Source organism: Centrocercus urophasianus, unplaced genomic scaffold (genome assembly GCF_019232065.1).
Source record: "Centrocercus urophasianus isolate 14NV4802_14NV808 unplaced genomic scaffold, USGS_Curo_1.0 seq_10, whole genome shotgun sequence".
Taxonomy (NCBI): Eukaryota; Metazoa; Chordata; class Aves; order Galliformes; family Phasianidae; genus Centrocercus; species Centrocercus urophasianus.
In genome coordinates, this window is record NW_024884142.1 from 58073699 (window position 1) to 58097484 (window position 23786).

The 23786-nt window shown below is 37.0% G+C and overlaps 1 protein-coding gene across 7 annotated transcripts in view; it reads right to left on the reverse strand.

The window, feature by feature from the left end:
• Positions 1–461: 461 nt before the first annotated feature.
• UTRN (utrophin) overlaps positions 462–23786 on the reverse strand; it is a 347751-nt gene continuing 324426 nt past the window's right edge. For all 7 annotated transcript variants that reach the window (XM_042814678.1, XM_042814669.1, XM_042814661.1 and 4 more), the window contains 7 exons: positions 23182–23247; positions 16473–16631; positions 15858–16101; positions 9404–9512; positions 7857–7943; positions 4486–4508; positions 462–2636 (listed from right to left, as the gene is read on the reverse strand). In XM_042814678.1, coding sequence (XP_042670612.1) covers positions 2628–2636; positions 4486–4508; positions 7857–7943; positions 9404–9512; positions 15858–16101; positions 16473–16631; positions 23182–23247 — 697 coding nt within the window. In that variant the 3' untranslated portion in view covers positions 462–2627. The remainder of the gene's footprint in view (positions 2637–4485; positions 4509–7856; positions 7944–9403; positions 9513–15857; positions 16102–16472; positions 16632–23181; positions 23248–23786) is intronic.

Genomic DNA, 23786 nt, shown 5'->3' on the forward strand with positions numbered 1-23786 from the left:
CCCAAATTAACACATGATGAGGCTAGAAAGTACACATCATGACTGAATAACTAGTACTATGTTACAGCTGAGCATGCTGACTAAATGGCATTGAAACGTAGACTAATTTACAGTTCTAATATTTGACACAGCTTCATGTATTATTGCTTGTATTATTGCTGTTTCATAATATGTATACATAGAACTTCTTAAATTAAAGCAGTGCTTCTCTGTTGATCATATTGAAAATCTGTCATGCAGCTGAACAGGACTCCAGACTAAATCACTGAAGGTGGAAAACTTCAGAAGATACACACAGACTTAGGGGAGAAAACACTGATTTATCTCATATATATAAATGAAAACCACATTCCAGTCTTAAAATTACTTCTCTTCAGAATTAAATTTGCAGCACGTATTAATGAGAAGTGCCATCCCTGAAGGAGCTCAAAACTTGAACAAATTCCATACATTTTCTCATCTTACTGCAATATATTCCATTTATTTATTATTATCACAGAGGAATAATGTTACAATGTAGTGTTTGAAGTAGCACTTACTTGGCAGCAGAGGACAAAGGATGCATACAAACACAGGCAGAAAAACAACTTTACACATAACCTCATATTCAGAACAAAAATAAAAGCCACCAAATTCACTGCTTAGAATTTTTTTTTTTCTTTTTAACTTATGTGGGGGCTATTTTTAAGGATTCTTTGCCTAGAGAATGACGTAAGCTTGATAAAAGCAAAATACTTTGCAGAGAACAGAATATAAAGCTATTTCCAATACTACTCATGAAGATAGGTCTGAGGTAGAAAGGTGGTCATGGCTTTCCTCTTCTGTAAAATGTGTTTGTCTTCTCAGAATAACTATGCTACTTTTTTTTTAACAGACGAAGCATTTATAGTAGCCAGCATCTTCTCTTCTCACTTGACATTTTTGCTCCACCCACTCAAGAATAATACTTAGCATTTAAATAGAGCTTTTCAGACTAACTAACTAAGCTCTCTACACCTTTGAGAGGTAAGTACTGTCACTCCCATTTTACAGATGGGAAAACAGAGGCAGAGTGGTTAAATAATTTGCCAAGAGTTCAGAAAGAACTGGCATCAGAGCCAACACTAGAATGTGATCAATGCTGTGCCCAAATCGCTCCCCAAGCAGCAGTGTTCCAGGAGCGAGTAGTGTGGGTGCAGTCTAGTTGGCACCACCGCATAAGCACTAGATATTCCTGACTTTGTTTTAATGTCCTCTAGAATCTTTTGGTAGCAGTACAGAATTTGTAACTCTTCCAATACCATTTTGAGGCTTCTTTTCTTCAGTAATAATCAACAACAACATAGTTTAGATTCTCTCCACTGTACAGGATACATATTGCATGCAGTTTTACCAATTAAAGGTATGTCTTGACATGAAAGCAAGTGTCCATGCAGCATTGTAAACTCCATGAAGGCATTAAAAAACTCCGATGATTGTTTTAAATCTAGAGATCAGCTGATCAGTGCCCATTTTTCCATAATTATTCCTACTTGAAGTACACAAATCTCAAGGTAAATCTCAAAGATCTCGAAGGTAAAGATGAGTTGCAAGATTACAATGCCACATGATACAATCTAAGAGCACTGCAGCTTTGAAGAAAACGTTCTATCACCAACAGTATTGGAAAAGGCTTTCTAATTGTCTCTTCGTTTCTAAGAGGCAGATAAAAGTCTTGTGTGTTTGAATAAACAAAAGGGTATCTCATGGAAATGAGCTTTAGTTCACAGACTGTATATTCCAAAACTTGAAACAAGTTTGGCACAGCAAGGAACAGCAAAGCTTTGTCTCCAAACAAATTTGGGCAAGATTACACTAACTTAGACCTTACTAAAAACAACTTAAACTATCACCTAAGTCCTCTTTTAGCTATCTCCTGATTCAAAGTAAAGTAAAGCTTAAAAAATAATCCTCCAAATGGAGTGTGTTGACTAGAATCAACTAAAAGAATGTTAAAAATATCATTTTGGTGCATAATAATTATTATGACTTGAAATTAGAGATTATCTTGTTTAATGGTGTTAAAATACTGTAGCTTTCACTTAAAGGCAATTTGTGTTAAACAGTAACAATAATGCACACTATGGGAACTTCATATGCCAATTCTGAAAACAAATCAAGGGTAATTCTGAAGTGTGTCTGGTCAGATGCTTAGCATATAAATAATCAAAACAGAATATTAAATGAATGAGAATATAACTGAGGATATTTTACAATGCAAAAGCAAAGAGCTGAAAGGAATGTGTAAATGTAACATTTTGCTCCATACTCCTTATGCAGTTCACTTTATCAAAAAGAACATATATAAAGCCCCTGCCCCTTTTCCCGCGGCTGTATATTTATACAAATCAGTGACAAATACTCCACTGCTCATTAATTTACAGTTGCATAGAAAGGGAAGAAGAAAAAGAACCTATAATATAAAAACAATATCCTCATCTTTGGGTATTCAGTGTTTTAGTATTTCAAGTAGAACATGTAGTCAAAGCAAACAGCATGTTCCAAGGTCCCATGCAGACTTCTGATAGAGTGGAACTTGCAATTGGTGTTTTGTAGAAAAGGGCTGTACTGCACGTCAGGAAGCACTGGTGGACGTCCAAATGAGCACTTCACATTGCCTGTAATGATGAGAAATAGCCATGTCAGTACCATACTAACATGCACAGTCCCTTACAGACAGCTCTAAATACTCTGGACTTGGTTCACTTAAGGACTCAGATGTAATTTTGCAAAAAAAACCTGAATTTTAAAAATTTAGATGTATTGTCACAAGATTCAGCAAGTCACCCAGGCATGTAGTTAAGAGAATCCTCATTTTACTGTGCTGCAGTATTTAAAATTCTTATTGAGTAAATCTCAAAGGATTTTATGACTACAGAGTAATAAATATACTTTACGGGCTTTCCTTGCTGTATACCCATAGAAAAAATGTTTAGACAAACTACTGTTCTATCTGAATCCTAAGTGGTAAATTGGAGAGTGGGGCTTGGACACAGACCCCTAAAATGTGATACTTATTTCCAGGCTCCTGTTTCAGGAGGAATGGTTTTAAACCAAAAGAGAGGAGATTTGTACTAGATGTCAGAAAAAAATCCTTTCCACGGAGGGTGGTGAGGCACTGGCACAGCTATCCACAGATGCTGTGGATGCCCCACCTCTGGAGATGGTCAAAGCCAGGTTGGATGGGGTCCTGGGAAGCCTGAGCTGGTGGCTGGCAACCGTGCTCACAGCAAAAGGTTGGAACTGGGTGATCTTTAAAGTCCATTCCAACCCAAGCTATCTCATGATTCTATAATTCTTTGCAAAACAGACAAACACCCCTTCTCAAACAGTGCTAGAATGATCTATTTCAAGTGTGAGATCACTCAGAAATAATTTTGTTTCTAAAAAAAATCAAATGCTTTTTCAGAAAGATTAATATTTATCACTGATTACACTGAAAGATATCCCTATGCCTGCTGACAGGAAGGACTGCTGAAAAATATTATTTTAATTCAGTTAATTTACCTTGTTAAGAGACTGAAACCCAACATCTGAGTCAGTGTTCAGAAGGGCAATCCTATTACTCCAGATATTACAGTACAAGAAAGTGTTTGGCCAATTAATATTTCTGAATTTTTAGACATTAACATGGGAAAGGTGTGACCTTACAAAATGCGGATTAATGGAGAAGGTGAACAAATTAGGGAAGTAATTAACTCTGCCTATCACTTCATTCTTCTCACTCCTTACACACAGCAATCCATGGTTATCTATTAGACTTATTTAACAATGAAACTTTGCAAAGAACTCTGCAATGACAGAAGATTATGTTGTTCCTTATTAGTCGTAATTTTGCTCTAATATCAACCTAAACCTATAACAAGAGTGTGTTTTTGTTTTGTTTTGTTCTGTTGTTTTCCCTATTTCTCCTGTTTGTAAGAGAAATGCTGCTCATACCAGGTAGATTTTTAAGAACTTGGTAGTATCCAAATATCAGACTGATTTCCAAATTTTTGTTAGAGTAGCCAAAAATCTTATTTAGTTTTGTGAAGATGTTGTCTACTGTAAGAAGGCAGCATAATTTAATACCAAAGTTACTCCACAGCTCTTGAGCCATAGACCCATCTGAATCTGGACCAACGGGAACCAGGGAACAGGCACACATAGATGTCTTTTGCATGAACCAGTTTTGATCTCCCAGAGCTGAAGCTGGCTTGAAACTAACTAGCTGATAGATTTGAGCTGATTCCTTATGGTCAGCACACCAAAACTGCACATCACTTTACCTTTGGTAGTGTCTAAGCCCATAGGAATTTTCTATTAACTGGGATATTTCAAACTTTACATTTCCTATTATAGTTGTCTAGCCTCCAAATAGCCTGCTAGGGAGAAAATAAAGAACTAGCCAATTCATTTTAATGGAATTTTCCCACTTGTTTTATTCTGCTTCCTAGAACTATGCAAATACATCAGAATGCCTCATACCTGTTGTCTGCCAGTGAAACTTGCTGCAAATAAAGAAAAAAAAGTTAGAAATTTACACGATTCTGCATCTTGGTAGTACAAAACCAAATACAGCAACAGGAAAATATGTACTGTCAAAGAATAGAAAGCTTTTATCTTAAAAAAACAAAAAAAACAAAAAAAACCCACAACTATTTAACTACAAGAGTGTTGCAATGATGCATACATTATTTCTTCATAATTTTTACTGTAACAAATTTACAGCATATGAATACAGATTGTACTGTCCTTTACTCACTACTTACAGCTACATAGACCTGTGAGTGCTGTATTATAAAAATCTCTGGTAAAATGAAATCATACTAGAGCAGCTTGGTACATCATTGAATAATTCTGGTATTATCTGTATTGCAATAATAGCTGTGACATTTTAGACATTTCATTCAAAAAGGAAGAAGACTGGTCAGAGACCTTAAGCAAGAAATGCATGTAGGGATAAAAGGATGTGAAGTAAGAACAAAAAACAGAACAGAATAGAGAAACTGGAATCTTTATCTCAAGAGTTAGCAGTAAACAGTTGCTCTCTCCTCACTTCTTTTACTGCATCAATTCTGCAAGTTGCTTGCTTATTTATTTTAGAGTGATGCAGCAATTAACAGATTAAAAAATGAGGCACCTTCTGTACACCTGCTTGGCTACTTTGAAGTTACTCTGGGAAAGTTTTGCAAATCCATCTTTCTGGAAAACTCTAAGCACTGTGACTGTCCCGTTGACTATACAGAACTCTCCCAGCGTGTTTTGTATGCAATCAGAACAGCAGCAGACAATAGCAACCATTGCTCAGGGTCCCAAGGGATTAGGATCCAAGAATGTTCCGTGGTTAGTAGTTTAATGCAACTTTTTTCCTCCAACTTCTTTTAATGTATTTTATAGAAGTGTTCACGTCACCAGGCATATCCAGAGCCTAGCAACTGAGCTATAGGTTCCATAGTGACAGTGCTCTCCACTCCTCCCAGTACCTCCCACAGTGAGCAGCTACAGTCCTTCACCCCTGTTGCTTCCTCTGAGATACAGGTGTTGAAGATGAAAGTTCTGTTACACCCCCACCTTGCAGAGGTTTTGAAGAGAGAGTCCCAATATGCTGTAAGACCTGGATGTTATAGCAATAGCCATTTAAATACTTAAGACATTGCAATGCTACTGGAGCCAAAGCATTCAGATATTCAGAGTATCTCCAGAAGTTGCTAACTACTCCGATATCTGTGTGAAGTCTTAGGGAACAGATTGATGAATGCATGCAGTGTGACTCAGGAGCATAGGAGATGGTTGGCAGGCAGTGTTTTTAGTGTATCTTTTCTTTATCATTACATCAAAAAGATTGACCTGGACCTCAATCAGCCATGAAAAGCCTTCTATTGTGACCTTTAATTTATTTGATAAAATTGGATTCAGAAAGCCATATAGCAACACTGGACAGTCTCTGCAGGTCATCTTGTGCAACCTTTCACTGAAAGTAAGATGAATGCCAACAACAGTCTTGACAGCCTCTAAGGCTGGAGACACTATAACCCCTTTGTGTGACTTGCTTCCAATATTCCTCCATACATTCTTTCTAATTTAGGAGAAAAAAAATTATGAAAATGCTGACAGCACACAAGAAAATTTCCTTACCATTTTCAGACAAATAAATATTTTTAATTATTTTCAAATTACACTTTCAGTGGAAGGAACTCATACTTTTTTTTCAGAGATGTTATATCTTCTTCCCCCTTAAAGCTAGGGGCAGGCAAAATAGTCCTTAGCACTGAAAAAGGTCAGTGGCATCTTGTCTGTGGAGGGCAAATGACCTTTATCATTGTCCCAAAGACCAGTTAACACCACTAGAAGACACAAAGCTTTCTGAACAAATTACTTCTGGACTTCAAGACTGTACTAGAGAAGGAACAGTGCTTCCACTAGGTTTTACTTTATGGAAGCTGTGCTGACATGGTTTTGTTGCTAGGATCTACCTGTCACTAACTCAAAGCAGGGAAATTAGCTATTAAACACTGGTTATATTCTAACATTGCAACACCAATAAAATGTCAGATAGCGCTTAGTCCTCAGCTCACCCTACAGTATAACTGAAGAATGAACATGACTAGTACCTACTTAGACATGCCAGAGAGTTATTTGCAAAAACAAGAGCTGTACTTTGCTTAATTTGCTTAATAAATCCTTAATTTATAAAGCAATGGGCTCTGAACTAGTGAACTCACTGAAAATATTAAGAGTCATCTGTATCAAAACCACTTTTGCTAAATTCTAATTTGCTTTCTCAAAACGTGCAAAGTGCATCATCTTTGATGCAGTTTTTCACAGCCAATGTATGTATAAGAGATAAAAGGTGTATTTTAACAAGGTTCACTGAGTTTACAATGTAGAATAGAGCAGAGCTCTGCTGTTTCCAAAAGGACTAGACATTAACACCTCCCTCGCACTTGTGCCTTTTAAAACTAACCATCATTATTACATTTCATTGCAAAGAACTGTTGAATATGGAAGAATGTATCAGCTTTCACTACTGTTTTGCTAAAGCAGAAGAGCTGAAGATAAAGGTATGTGCATAGGTAAAAAAAAAAAAAAAAAAAAAGACAAATAACAAAGTTGCCGCTTTAACTCATGCCTGCCAAAACCAATAAAACAACAGTCTGTATGAAATACTGACTGAACCAGAAAGATAGCTACTCATTCTTCCAAGAGCAGTGACACTCTTCAAGGAACAGTGCCAGAAGCAGCATATGTTGGCTGATGGAAGTCATGCATATGAAGCTGTTTGATTTTACTTTAATAGAGATTGAATAAAATATTAACTTTCAATGTACTTAAGCAGGGAATGGTCTTATGTGCTGCATTAACAGTTATTTCTTCTGGCCAATTAGTTTAGTAACTAGTTCAATAATTAGTTCAGGGAACCAGCATTGGGCTATGGTTCCTGCTGTAGCCTATGGCATTTTTTTTCCAATTTCTGTTATAGAAGCAGTGTTCAAAATTTCTAAATTTACATTCACCTTGGCTCTACGTAGATTTTACATAAGCATGAAATGGACTCCTAGGTGTCTTTTTCCCTTATGCATACACAAATGAAAATTCCAAATGGAGCAACAGGCTTTTCTTATTGCAAATAACTCCAATGTAAAACACAGGAATATTTTTAAATTTCCCTTCATAAATATGGGAGAATGAATATTGAGTAGCCATAAAGAACAGAGTTCTGTAACTTGTATATGCTGACAAGATATCTTATCAGACAGAAAATTTTTTCTTAGTTGATACCATGGGAATGACTTTTTTCTTCATAAGACCACCTCAAATGCACTACTACTGCCAGAGAGGTATTTTGTTACACTTACAGCAGCAAGCTGGAAATGTGCTGTTGATTTGCTCCATAACATCTGTCAGATCTGTGTTGGTATCATGAGGTGGAACTAACAAGTCATCTGCAGATATGACAACAAAGAAAGCAATTAATTTAGTAACAAGGAAATAGAAAAAGATGACAGCATTCTTAAAGGCATTCTCATCCAATCATCCATTTGAATATTGCTTTACATTTCATTAGAAATCATTAGCTGAAGCATCTGTAACTTAATATGCAGGAACTGTCACTGGTAACTGACAGGTCTGGGAGAAGAGATGGAAGTTAAATTGCTGATTTGCAGCATAAATACTTTTTTCTGTTATTAAAGCACAATCACCGCACCCAAAAACTGGAAGGAACTACCAACAAGATGCAGCTTATGAGAATGTACAGTTAAGTAAAAGGTCAACAAGACGGAGGGATTATACTCAGTAACTGCTCAGTTATGTTCTTCACTTTTTGTATGAGATAGCCTGTCACCTAACTTCCAGAGTGAGCACATTTTAAAATAAATAAATAAATAAAATCTCTTTTAGGCAGTATTTATTCAGTATACACCAGCAATTTCACTAGTGTTAAAATCCTCGTTGCTGTGGTATTTTTTAAGTGCTGCGTAAAATTAGCATATGGAATGGTTAGGGAGTACAACTGGCTCTGTAATTAGACAGCATCGCTTATAAATCTGCCACTGCATTAAATCAGACTCAGAGAAGTCCCAGGTTTTTTCAGACATATTATAATGAAAACACACATCAATACTACATACTGGGAAAACTTCCCAGTATGCAAAAGAATGTTTTCCTGGCTTTCCACAGAAATAGCATAATTTTCTTAAATTTATGAAACAAAGGCTTGAAAAGGAAAATAGGGAGGAAATTATACTTAGACAGTTTGAGAAAAATCTGTTATTTTTTCTCCTATTTTTGAACATTCAGTGGTTCGTAATTATTTCTGCTAATTGCTGGGGGAATTAATGAGTTTTGCTATTGGAGAATTTAAAATAATCGTTCAAGTGAGAAATCCCCTGATGTGCAGAGGCTGTACTATTATATACTAAATAATTCCTAAAGAGATGAAAGCTTTGAGGGTTGGGGTCAAAGTACCAGAATAAGGAGGGCACACAAAGAATTTTTAAAGCAGCAATCAGGAAGTTTCAATTCTATGCATTTGGACATTTGTTCCTGTATCTGACAGATTACTTGGCTGTATGCACATACTGTAGGACAAACAGCTGTTGGCCATTTCATTCCAATGCAATCTGGTTCTCCCAGGGGAGGGGACATTAGCCCAGTAGCTCAGAACAGCCAGAACAAAAAAAAACTGTGATAGACATCCATCACTCAGAACCTTGTGATACCTGAAAGCAGCTGCAAGATGCAAGGTAGCAGCACTCCAGATGTAATATATGTTGCTCCTGGACAAAGATCATCTCCTTTTTGTGTGTATTTTTATTGGCCAATAATTTCAGAAATATGCAAACAAAACCATCCAGTATCTGCCTACAGACTCACATAGCATGTTACCTGACCAGACACTCACCTGCCTGATGAAACTGCGAGCTTGTCTCTTGATCGAGTGAGTAGCTGAGGGCTGAATGCTGGGGTGAAGTACAGGGGGAGGCACCATTAACCCGGGAGTCTGACTCAGGCTACATGGGAGACAGTGAAATGCCAATTTAAGTAAGTGATACCTACATAATCTAAGTGTGAGCTTGTATACGGTCATCCTGCCACCTTGTCTTCAAAGCATTCAAAGGTGGCTTAGCTCTATACAGCTATCAGAAAGACAAAACAAAATAACCTATTAAAAAAAAATCATGCTTAAGCATAATTCTCATAACACTCCAGTTGTCACGTTAATTAATAATGATCTTCACCTGTGAGTGGTGTGACACAGAAGCACAATTTGTTAAGTACAATCCAAATAGCCTGACAAGGCTCTCAACCCAGCTATGCCTAGAAACTACACAATGTTATTAATGAGGTTGGATATGTATGCATATACATGTGGAACAGGCTGCCCAAGGAGGTTGTGGATGCTCCATCCTTGGAGGTATTCAAGGCCAGGCTGGATGTGGCTCTGGGCAGCCTGGTCTGGTGGTTGGTGACCCTGCACATAGCAGGGGGGTTGAAAGTAGATGATCATTATGGTACTTTTCAACCCGGGCCATTCTATGATTCTATGATATATGTATGTACGTATATATGTACATATAATATAATACGTGCACACACATAATATATAATATGTGCACACACATAAGACAGCCAGCTAAGCTGTGCTAAGAACCTTTGGCTAAGGTCACTGATCATGCTTAATAGCATCAGTTCAATCAAGCATCAGAAATTATTTTGCTAAACTTATTTCACAATCAAGCCAAACAAAGATGCCAGATTCAGAACTGTTAAATCTGAAAAGTAGTAGCTACCATCCACCACTCCTGCTGTTGCTGTTTCTCCACAGTATGGAGAACTCCAGATTGGCAAGAATCCCCAAATTTTACAATATAATTTCCAGAAAACTATGAAACAGGAGTCTCCATACTTTGAAACTGTTGAAGCAAGTCTTTCTGGATTCCTAGTCATCTTAAGAATCAAACATCAAAGTTCTGTAGTCATTTATAGCTGGAGTCATGTGTGTGGTTGAGAGTACGTACATGTATATATATATGTAGATGCAAAACAAGAAAAGATTATAAGACTTCTTCACTATAAAAATCAGAAATACTGGAAGGAACCCTGCAGAGGCATTTCTACCTCTCTCCCTTCTTTTATTTTTGTAAGAAATCCTTTGAAAAAGTGTTACACAGTACTCAAGCTCCAAAAATGACTGTTCTGAAAAGCCAGAAGCATGTGAAACAGCATTTATATCTGAGGCAATTACATAATCTTCACCAAAATGGCTGCCCCCATCATTTATCTTTCTGACTGCAAATAATCAAATCACTTTCAAACAGCTTAATAAGGAGATTATTTATCTAAATCTGTCAACAGTAGATGCAGAAGTAATGCCAAAAATTATTTTAAAGATTTTTTTTGAGACTGAAAAATTATCTAGAACATCTACAAGACTCGTAGCAGAAGGAACTGACACAACAGCTCATTTGTGCACAACTTTGCCCATTGGTAGTTCATGGCATTAGGCTCACAGCAACATTCCTTGAGATAAGTTAAAAAAAAAAAACAACCCTTAACAAAAAACTGCAAATTGTTGAACAATGAGAGATACCTTTTCTTGCACACAGTATGGTGAGACACAGAAGGAAATGCTCCCTTGAGCCCAATCTCATCTCTCTTTCCTTACGACAATACCAACTTCCAAATTTGACTAAAAGAATAAATCAAGAGAGATTGCTCTGCACTTAGAAGACAAAGAAAAATGGAAAAGCTCTCAAGTCAGGCAAGGCTTTTACCATCAAGACATCAGTATGAGCAGTGAATGCCTACTGAGTATTCAAATCATTTGCTATTCAGTATAAGGCTTCAGCCCAGCTACAGGGTCTAGGTAAAATGAATTTAGTGATTTAAAATACACCAAGTCAGGGATAACTAATCCCAGGAAATTCTGTACAGCAACTGCTGTTCAAGAAGAGTTTAGAGCTAAGGAGATGAAGTAACCTCTCTGAAGGTCACAAGTTACTTCAGTGTAGAACAAAGGTAGCTTCAGTGGCAGAATAGGAGTCTGTCCACAACACGAAGAGATGAATAGAGAGGATCTGAGTCTTTCAAAATGCACACTTGTACCTAGACTGGATTTCCATCCCTCTTGAAGCAGAAAACACGGATAAATAATGCAGAGATGACTGAGTGAGAAAGATCAGTGCTGGACTTGACAGTAAACTGCAGTACAGCAACACAAAGGCTAGACTAAGGATAGCAAGACACTGCAAAGATTAATTAGGATACAAAGGAGACGCCTACAAACTTAAATGACAAATTAGTAGTGAAGGTTATTTATTGTCACTTAGCAGTGCTATTGCAAATGACAAAGAAAAAAACAACACAGAGCATGAGAACTATAACAGGGGATTAACTGAGATCTAATAAAGCATAGTGGAATACTTTACATTTACATACATATCATATATTACTGTAGCATTCAGAATCACAGTTGGATTTTATTTTATTTTTTAAACACACTTCTTTCTAATCAGAGGTCAATGCCTAATTAATTCATTTTCATTAGACAGAATTTCCTCCTAATGACTACAATAACAAGAAAAGCCAAACAAAACCAAAATCCTCTTCTTACAAAGCCAAGACTATACAGCTCAACAGATGAATAGTGGGGTTTGGAGCAGCAGAGGAAGAGCTCTGGTAGTGGAAGAACAGCCTTAATCAGACACTGAGCAAAATTAAATGCAAAATAATTGAGGCAATAGCTGCATGTATTTATACGATTAAACAGTTTTAATGAGAGATAACCCAAATTTTAATGGGAAAGAACTGGAGTTGCAGAAAAGTCATAGTCTCTTTTCTAAGGTGCATAATGAGCATCAAGAACTTGTGGAATCAAAACTCGATACTTCAATTTCTGGGAGGTGATGTATTTTTTGTTACATAAAACTAAATAAAGATACAAAGGGACAAATAATTTCTGCAGAAAATTCTGAAACTGAGGGACTTCTCTGTTATACTGCAGTTCCAAAGGATCTCAAGGGAGATATTTATTTTAACCAATTTGGATCAACATAAATTTTGGTGTGACTCCGGCTGGTGTCTTTCCTGTGGAAGAGCCTCAACTGTAGCTTAAGGGTCAGATAAGTCACACTCATTACTCACCTGACTTCTCTTGTCATCATTGTTTAAACAAATACCTCCCAAACAGCTACAGAACACCTCAGAAGCAGGCTAATTCCTTTTCCAAATTCATTGTAGATGTTCCTTCTTATTCCTGGCTTATTCTCCCAGTCACAAAAAGAACACAAAGCTCTCTCCACTTCTCTATTGCTAAAGATCCTCTGCTTTTAGCAGGAGAGGGAGCTGCACCCCCTATATATCTTGTCTTACAGTTTTACCATACATCCATTGACAGATGATGTTAACTTCCATTAAGTTCAATATCAAATCCAGCATGAAACCATTATTCAGTTGTTCAGACAAAGAAAAATCAAATTAGACTTTCAATGCCCCTCATAATAGATCTTAATTCTATTTTGCACATGTAGTATCTAAAATAGCTGTATAGAATAAAGGTGAAAATGGATTTTTTTTCCATATTATTAACATAACACGGTGGTATCAAAGCTGTCACAAGCAAATTCTGTTTCACCTTCTGCTTTGGCACTATAATCAATCAGGCAGACAAAATGACAACATTGTGTGACAGCTACCAATCCTGTGGGCTTGCTAAAATAAAAATAGTATGTTAACCTCAGAATTGTGACCTGAAGAAGGCAAACATGCAGTGAGGAAGCATGCACACTTTTCTGCTAAAGGTGCTTTCTAAAGAATGTCTTTGAATGCTCTGATATAGATCTAACTTACTGTACGAGTTTCTAAGTTTCATTAATTTTCTACCCATATTTCTTACATAAAGAGGTCTCAATACTTTAGATTCAGTGGCACTTTATTAAAATAAAAAACAGTCAGGAAGCAGAGTGGAGAAGAGAAATTAAGGGTTTTGCTGTTGACAGAAGAAAGAAACAGAGAACATGAAATGCCAATCACAACAAAGAAAGTGTTGTGAGACGGACAGCGGTGTCCTTTAACACCAATAATTATTACTAAAGGAAATACATAGTTGAGTATTTTGACATTTGGACTTAGATAATTTGCATGGAAGATTATCCTGTCTCATTAACAAGACAAGGAATATTTTACATCTACTAAAAATGTAATTGGGACATTTTGACAAAAACAAAGTTGACAAAAACAAAGGAAATAAATAAATAAACTCCAGCTGATCTCCAGCTGGCTTCTGAAATAGTCTTTCCGAAGCAGTGAGAGAGGGAAATACTTTCACACTGTAAACAGCCTAGACAGAAAAACAAACATGCTGAAGAGCGGTCATTTTTCCAGAAAGTTAACGAGGACAGTAACATGATTCAGTACTGCTTCAAAACTGTATTGATGTTGACATAAAGAAATTCCAAAGAACATATTCTGAGATTTTGAATTATTTAAGTTTTTGAAGGCCCTTCAATGAAATAGCTTCAGCATCCTTGGAGACAGCTTGCAAAAAAACTGCTCAGTGGCAGGTCAAAAGAACACAAAGTCATACAGTAATGATGTATTTAGAAAGCTATATTGAAAAATCACAGATACACTACAAAGGCAATAATGCAGATCTTCTTAAATTAATGACTTGGTACCAAATACTCCATTAGAAGAGGACAGAACAGAAATAGGAACATCTCTGGGAAGAGCACAAGAAACAATCAGAAGCCTAGTATGACTCCCCAGAAGGGGGGGATGGTGGACAGTAAGCAAAAGAGCAAGCATATAGCAAATGCGGTTTAAACAAATCAGAAATATTTCAAAAGATCTTTTTTGTTCTACCTTACCCCATCAGAAATCAAAAGTTGCAGAACACTCAAAGAAATTCAGAGGCAGAACTGCTAAGAAGAAAATGTTGCTGTTTCCTCAAAGCCACTGCCCACTAGCACAACATATACGGATATCTTAAAGATCTCGTTAAGAATGCTATAAAGGCACTCAATGATCACAAAAACATAATATTAAGTAGACAAATCTACAGACAAATTAGAAAAAAAATTAAAGGGTGAACATTCTCATGCTTTAAGCACTACACTGAAACTGTCCGGAGTTTTGGCAGAACTTCCATGTTTCTATTCTACAACAGTTTCTTAACAAGTTTAAAACTCCTCTCCAAAGCACCTTGTGTTGGCAGTAGTTACCAAGGTACTTCATGAATGATTATCAACAGCTGCACCAATTATCTACCTTATTAAATATATAAACTACTCAAACACTGATTGAATATGCTAGATTAACAGCAACAACAACAATATTCTGCTTGAGGGGTAGGAAAGTCACTGGAACAAATGCATCCTAATGCTATGATGCCAAGACTGCCTAGAAAAATGCCAGCCAGCCAGAGGAACAACACCACCACCTTCATCACTGTAGTAAGGGTATCATCAACAGCAGGAACTTACATCATACTGATACTTGTTTTATGCAGCCTGTTTCTTAGCTTAGTTAAATCTTCTAATCATACAACCAATCATCCAGTTTGAGGAAGGCAGGAATTCTTTGCCTTACTGGACTCTGACCCAACGGTCATGATTACTTCTGGGAAAAGATTCATACATTTAAGCTTCCACACACAATGTTTTGCAAGCTAACATCTCTAACAACACTTTGTAGAATTTGCCATTTTATTTTTTTTGTATCTAGATGTGCACGTTCTTCAAAAATGATCAACATTTCCTCCCCCAACAAAGAAACTCTACCATCTCTAACTACCGGCATTTGCAAAAAGACTCTTGACTGTAACACCTGCCTGTAAGTAGATCGTTTTGCTGTAGCTTATAGGTATAAACATGCTACTTAAGAACTGGACTTCTGAATGGAAATACTTGTTCCTTTGTATATTAGAAATATCTTTGGCAATCTGTCTTTGTTATGTCAAGAAACATTTTAGTGACTGACTGTGGCAACAAAATGAAATAACTTCAGGAAAGACTGGAAAACTGAAGTCAAATACAGGTTGTGACTGATACCACTACTTGGAAAAGTATATATTTTCTTCCCTCTGCTTTTAAACCTGGAAAAAAATGCTGCACTTGTGTGTATTTCCTAAGTTACCATGATCACTCCAGCACTTAAAATCATTTTGTGCTCATCTGACATTCACAGTAGTTCAGAATAGAACAGGAAAAATGTCTCCACCCTAGAAATGACTGACTGCAACAGAGCAAATCAACAGTGAAAATACCTATGGTTAAATTCCAACACCTTTGCACCACCAAGAAATCCATCATGCAGAAGTCACCTGACAGAAAAGACAGACATGAGTATACATTTACCTGCTCAAGTAGCTGACGCAGTCGGTGAAGCTGAGACTCCAATTGCTTATTGTGATCTTCCAAAATTTGCATCCTTGCTTCCAGGCGACCTTTATGTTGCCTTAGAAGTTTAGCTTCAGCAATGAGCTCAGCATCTTCAGGAGCATGCTGAGGTGAAACAATGGAGTCAGGAGGTGATGCAAGAGGGTTAATTCCTCTCCGAAGATGTTGCTCTTTTAGTTGCTCATATTCTATCTGCAGACTCCTGGTATATTGAAGACAAGAATGATGACGTAAATAATTTAAAATAAAAACATCCTTAAATCAAATTATGCTATCATTAGTTCCAACTAGAGAATATTAGTAAGCTTAAAGACAATGTCTTACATGCAGTTTATGAAAAAATTCTAAACAATGAACCTATGCTGTTTTATTGTAGACTCACCCCCTCTACCTAACCGAGCTATGCCATACACGACATGCCTTGGCTGATTTATTTTTTTTTTCCTGGCATCATTGTAATAATGACTCCTAAATGCATCTCTCTTCATCTTCTCAAACAACAATACATGGCATACACTTAGCTCAAACAATGAATTGACAATTCAAAGACTAAATAGGACGCTTATGAAACACCTTTGTTCTTCTTCAAGGTCAGCAATGATGCGTTCCAACTCTCCTCGCTCTTCCTTTTCCACTGATTTTAGTATCTGTGCAGGACTCTGTGGCTGACTCACGGGTGACTCTCCTCCCAGTGTCTGACAATACTGCTGGATAAGAGCATGCTCATCCTCTCTGGAGCAATACAACAATGCAGATTAAGACAGAGCAAAAACACACTTACTACATGAACAGACAACTTCATCAAACTGAAAGGTTTCATTTGCTTGTTTATGTGGAAGGACTAAGAATAAGAAATAAGCCTGCAAGATTTTGAAGTATAAATGTTAGATGTGTATCTCAGCAAATTGTATTCAAATTCATGAATCGTTTCTAAAAATACTACAAAAGCTTATAAATACACAATGCACAGGAAAAACAGGATTGATTAGTAGTAGTGTACAACAACAGTTTAATGTATGCATGAAGAACAAATGTTGCTGGTGGTTCAGAAATTGTGAAAACAAGAACCTGAGAATATAAACTGCAAATTACTTACTTGAAATGCCTTAAAAATTAAAAAAAAAACAAAACATAAAAAGTGTAGTTAATCAAGTTCAGACCAGGTTCTGATGTGATAAAGAAAATGCCATGGCACTTCTCCATCCTTTTTCTTTTAGTAAAAACAAAATAAACCAAAAACTCCACTCCTTATAATCAATTTTTTTCCAAAGTGATGTGAACTCTGTTGGGGTTCACACACCATGACACACTGCGTGTCCATTGAAACGTGCAGGATGTGCCCACAACACAAACTAAGACAGCTGCAATAAGCAGGAAAGTGGTAGCATCTTAACATCAACACCTTCAGCAAACAAAGCAGCACAGTGTTAAAGCAGACTAATGAAGAGAAACAAAGTTCTATCCTTCAGGTTTCAAAACACTATTTAAATATTAATTTACATGATACAGTGTAACTTCTTTTAAGCTTCTTTTGTGCTGAAGTGTTGATGTTGTCAGGGAAGGTTCATCCAGTAAAGTAGTTTAGTCTGCCTATTTTAATTAGGCATCAGAAAGATACTGCCTGCTTTTTCAGATGACGAATTAGTTTATAAGCAAGTATGTAGGTCATTTGAAACAGATTTTTTTAATAGTGCTCTGCAAAGTTGGATTTATTATATTTGAATTTATTAAAACTTAAATTCTGTCAAGATTTTACATTAGGTATAGCCTCATTTTTTAATAAGACATATAATCCACTTTTAAGAAAGAATTTACAGTGGGAATACTTAGATATTTTTCACTCTGTTGTGTCCTATAGGTGACACCAAAACAGATAAATCTAATCCTCCTTCAAGAAGGATTCCAGATAACATTAAATTTTGGACTCTCAGTTATTAAGTACAGAGAAAAAATTCACTTCCTTCCTCATTCATTGGCTTAGAGCTTCAGAGTCTGTATGTGACAGAGTGAATATTGACAGTTCTTTTTAAAGGCATCATATCTTGCAAATGATAGCAGTTTTTTTCATGTGCTAACAGTAAATCTGATAAAAACAGTTTTCTAAAACAAAAATATTATTTTACCACTAGTCTAGTCTAACTTGCAGAATTACTATTTCAATTAGCAGCAACTTAAATCTGCACCAAAAAATCTTATGACTGTAATTAAGGCTCACTAGTAATTAAGATTCATTAGTTGCACAGGAGTTCTGGCACTGGTCTTCACAATGACCTACAACTGAAAGGAGTCAGATGTGCTCTGTGGCATGCAAATACTTTAATTTTGAGGAATCCAGAACTTTATTCATCAGAATTGGTTGGAGATAGCACTTGGTCACCAACATAAAAACACAACATCCAAATAATTTCCTTAGTCTTCTTGGTGGTTATTTTTCTGAGGACTCTGCGTACCTCAAGAAAAAAGCAGAACTGCACAAAATTACTTCAAGAGTAGAGACTGCAGTTCCTTTTCAGCATTCCATCATACAAGAAAGCAGTGAAAATAACATCCCAGAAGTTCAGTTTTGAAAGAAGTACACCTCAAACGAGAAGAACACCCCAACAAGGCTAGCCAATGAAAATGGCATTTGAAATCACAGAATCACAGAATCACCCGGGTTGGAAGGGACCTCAAGGATCATGTAGTTCCAACCCCCCTGCCTAGCAGGGCCACCAAACACACACATTCAGATCAGGTTGCCCAGGACCCCGTCCAACCTGGCCTTAAACACATCCAAGGACGGGGCATCCACAACCTCCCTGGGCAGCCCGTTCCAGGGCCTAACCACTCTCCTTGTATAGAACTTCCCCCTAACATCCAACCTAAATCTTGCCTCCTTCAACTTCGATCCATTTCCCCTAGTCCTGCTGTTGTCAGCCCTTTTGAAGAGTTTACTCCCCTCCTGGGTGTAGGTTCCCTTCAGGTATTGATAAGCTGCAATGAGGTCACCCCGCAGCCTTCTCTTCTCCAGGCTGAACAAGCCCAACTCCCTCAGCCTGTCCTCATAGGGGAGGTGCTCCAGCCCCCTGATCATCTTAGTCGCCCTCCTCTGGACCCTTTCCAAAATCTCAATGTCTTTCTTGTACTGAGGGCTCCACACCTGGACACAGTACTCCAGATGGGGCCTCACAAGAGCCGAGTAGAGAGGGACAATCACCTCCCTGTCCCTGCTGACCACCCCTCTCCTGATGGAGCCCAGGATCCCATTTGCCTTTCGAAATATCCTATTCTCTCTGAATAAGTATTTTCAACAGACCGATTTCAGGAAATGCATGAAGGGACAAAAAATGCATGAAGAGACAAAAAAACAGTGCACATAATTTTCCTTCATCAAGACTGAGATGTAGAGAGAAGAACTCAAATTTCCTGACAGCCACTTTTCGTCAGTGCTTCACAGAATCACAGAATTGTAGGGGCTGGAAGGGACCTCCAGAGATCATCGAGTCCAACCCCCCTGCCAAAGCAGATTCCCTACACCAGGTCGCACAGGTAGGCATCCAGGCAGGTCTTGAACATCTCCAGAGAAGGAGACTCCACCACCTCCCTGAGCAGCCTGTTCCAGTGCTCCATCACCTCACTTGTAAAGAAGTTCTTGTGCACATTTGTGCGGAACTTCCTGTGCTGCAGTTTCTGTCCGTTTCCCCCTGTCCTGTCTCCACACATTGCTGAAAAGAGTCCGGCCTCGCCATTCTCCTCCCCACACCTTAGATATTTATAGACCTGGATCAGGTCCCCTCTCAGTCATCTTTTCTCAAGGCTGAACAGACCCAGTTCACTCAGCCTTTCTTCATAGGAGAGATGCTCCAGGCCCTTCCCCATCTTTGTGGCCCTCTGCTGGACTCTTTCCAAGAAGTCCCTGTCTTTCTTGTACTGGGGAGCCCAGAACTGGACACAGTACTCCAGATGAGGCCTTACCAGGGCAGAGTAGAGGGGGAGGATCACCTCCCTTGGTCTGCTGGCCACGCTCTTTTTAATGCACCCTAATTTTATTATTATTATTATTATTTTATTATTATTATATTATTATTATTAGTTATTTTACCTGATTAAGATTTTAGATAGTAAGAGATTAGTACATTTGCAATTCTCCTTCCTCCATTATCCTAGTATTTCCAACAGTGTTCTTTTCATATCAAGCACCATGTATTCTAGTTCAAATAAAGCATACCTTGGCCTACTGATGCGATGCCAAATATTCAGAGCAGGGTCAAGAAGGTACTCTGAAATGCTGTTTTGGTCTTTACCTTTAATCTAGACCTAATTCCTCACTATGACAAGTTGCTTTTTAACCATTTACACTGTGTCATAGTATTTAGATGCTATATACTGGGACTCTATTTTGACTCATAAGACACTGAGTGGCAGTGACAGCTCTACGTATCACTGTTGTTCGTTGCTTGCTCCTACCCCTGCACCTGAGTGCACAGCTCCTTAATAAGAAAAATATCTTCAGTTGACTGTAAAGTGCCATCAACTGCATTGCAGACACTAAAACGACTGGTATTAAAGGCATTCATTAAAAAAAGAAAAAAGAATGAAAAAAGAAAAAAATAGCTACTAAACATTCACGTTTACATACTAACAATTTATACTATTGTCCAGCAAAATTAATTTCAGTGTGGGCTAGCTAGGATGGTTCATACATTACAGGAATAAGAGAAATACGTTCTCCTATTTCTCTAAAAATGTCTTCTGTCTTTCAATTTTCCTACACTGTGATCTGTCAAATTGTAAGGCATGGCTTTCCGCAAGGAATACCATTTAACATTCTTTGTTGAAAAGTCTTCATTTCTCCTTATGAAAAGTCTTTAATGCTATTATGTCAGATTTTTTATGTCAAATTAAAACATGAGATAGTTAAATTGTTGTTGTTAAGAGAATGGGCATACTACAGCAAATACATTTTTTGCTGTCTACAAATACTTTTCCAGTTCAGGAAAATACATATTTTAGTAGAATTTTCACATCCCAGTGGAGTGCAGAAATCCCTAAAGAGTCAAGGGATATCATGAAGATATTCAAGACAAGAGGTTAATTAAAAAAGAACATTTCATTGAAGAATGCTATATTTTTCATTTCTGTAAAGAAACCTCATGATATTTAACCATCAGCGGAAGCTACCTTGTTGTCTCTCCTTAGTCTTCCTTCGTGGTTATTCTTCAATGAAGAAAAATTCTTACACGTACACTCTGAAGAATGAAGTGTGTTAAACTTACTGCTGATGAACTTGCTAACCTGACAAGGCTAAAGCAAGTGCTCTTCCAATACTAAGTGCAACTTTGGTTCTGTTACAGGTCCACAGTAAGCTGTGGGATTACTGAGGACTGATAAAGATTACAGAACGTAACTCCAATTTCAAAGAGAGAATTTGATTTTAAAATCATCAAAAATCTCCTAAATCTTCAAAAGTATATAAGAAAATGAGATTTTTCTCAGGTTTCCCAAAGATGTCTCTGAGCTGAAAAATGCACATCCAAGTTACAAATTGCTCCTTCTAATTCAGTCTATACAGAATGATTATAGCATGCATATTTTAATGTCAAGCTGTCAAACAATAAAAAATAGAGCTGAGCTATAAAGCTAGATTCCCAATGTTCTCCCTGTAGGTGAATTATGAACGAAACTGGGATCCTGATCTTATGAAGAAACATTTAATACATCCTAAGTTTGGGATCTTCTGTTTTTTACAATAATTTAATTACAAGTTTTAAATGACAGTTCTTCAGAATTTTATGAGTACTTCTGCATGTAGCTTAATAGAAATATGCAGTGTTATCCACAAATTAAAAAAAAAGTGCCTCTGGGTAAAACAGCTTCTTTTTGTCCTCTTTGGCCTCTGAACTTCTCTATATTTTCTTGTGTAATAGTTCTCTTCTGACAACAGGACTGAGACATAAATTTGTAAAGTCTCTCTACCAATTTCATATACACATTCACCTTGTTCACCCCTCTTTTTAAAATAAAGAATATTTTTGTAGGTAAGAAAGAAAATTGCATTTAAAAATCAGCAGCTGAATTGCCAACAAAAATTAAATGCATAAATTTCCTATTACTATTAGAATGGATGGCTGTTTGGTCTTATCATGTACATTTCTCTTATATGTGCACATTCTTTGAATCCAAAATATACAACTCAATCAAGCGTATAAGCATTTTGCTGCTTTCAGGTTACCAGCTTTCCCTACCAAACAACAGTCCTTTTTTTTCTTTCTTTTGGGAAGCCAAAAGGAAACGGTTTGGCTGCACTTCTGCCATTGGTTTCCCAGTTACACATGGGAGAAAAAAAATTAGCTTTATATAAGTAGAGCTTATCAAATGGAAAAGAATTTGAAGGTTATTGCAAGTGCTTTTTTGAAGCAGAATATTTAAAATCTCACATTGTTAGTAAATTTGGAGGTAATTTCATACTCAGATTTTAAAACAGTAAATGAAAGTATACTGAAAATAACAGCATTTTCTAACTAACTAATTTGTTTTCCCTTAAAAAAGGTTTATTTTATTAATTAATAATTGTAAAGAGGCAGGGCCCCACTACACTGATTTAATTAACAGAACAGAAGACACAGAATGGTTAAAACATCAATGTATTTTATCACTAAAAAAGCTGTACTTAATTCATCAGTAATTAAAAGGGTTTTATGCTTTTCAGGTTCATCAATTCATTTTAACAAAGCATTTTATAATAAAAATGTCACACAGCTAAAAAGGAAAACAGCTTTGATAAAATTATGTAGGACTATGTTTAAATTCCCAAGTACAAACATGAATCAGTAGCCAGCAAACTGATACCTAAAAAAGAAATAGCAACACTCTTCTGTATAGCTTGCAGTATTGATCATTTTATTGCAACGAATAAAACTGTTCTGGGTGACAGCAAAAATTATTGATCCATTCCACTGCCTATTTTGACACAGAAGTTTTCTTTTGTACTATGATAAAAGCAGGAAAGGAACATAAAATAGAAACAACAGAATTGTGATTTTTTTCCAGTGACATGAAATTTCCTCATTTTTGAAGTGGAGTGGCTGATAAAGGTAGAGTTGCCTTATTTCACCAAACAAGAATCACCCATTTATACAACTAATTCCTGGAATAATGAAATTTAGCCAGGTCTTCTTGGGGTCATACTAATTTGTTGCTGTCACTGGAGCTAAAATAAATTCCGTGTTACAGCTTACAGAGGATTATAATCTACGCCTATAACCGAGGTTCCTAGCAGCCTGAATGAGCAAGAGTTACTTACACGCTTCCTGTGGTGGAACTGCTGTCTGTGAGGAAGGAGCCATTGGTCCTTTCCATTTGTGCAAGCCTGAAAGGCAGGGAAAGACCATGACTTTCAGAGATCGTGCTGAACAGTTTCAAAAGAGGCACTGAGAAGATCACTTCTGCCTAGAAACAGCTCAGATGTGGTAACTTTCGTACACATGAATAGGAATAAATATGTAGATTTACCCATCAGAAAAAACCCTACAATTCAGAGAGCTTTTATGAGAAACTTATGCTACAATGAACTAATTCTACTTCCTAAGCTGCAAACAACAAGCATGTGTTCTATATCTAAGTGTGGGGAAAGAAATGTCGGTTGTGCATAACAGTAAGATGTACTGACGTCAAAGAGGTGCTGCAGAGGTTGGATACAAGAAATTCCTGCTTGTAGAATAGAAGATCTGCGTTTTTGAGAAACTTCAGGAGAAGTACTAGTACAAACTGGTTCCATGGTCTGAATAATTCCCAGAGGATAAGGTTAACTACAAGATGTTATCTCAGCATACCATAATAAACTATAACAAAACCTAAACAAGAAGAGGAAGAGAAAAGGGAGGGGTTAATCAAGTAGTAAACAGGGAT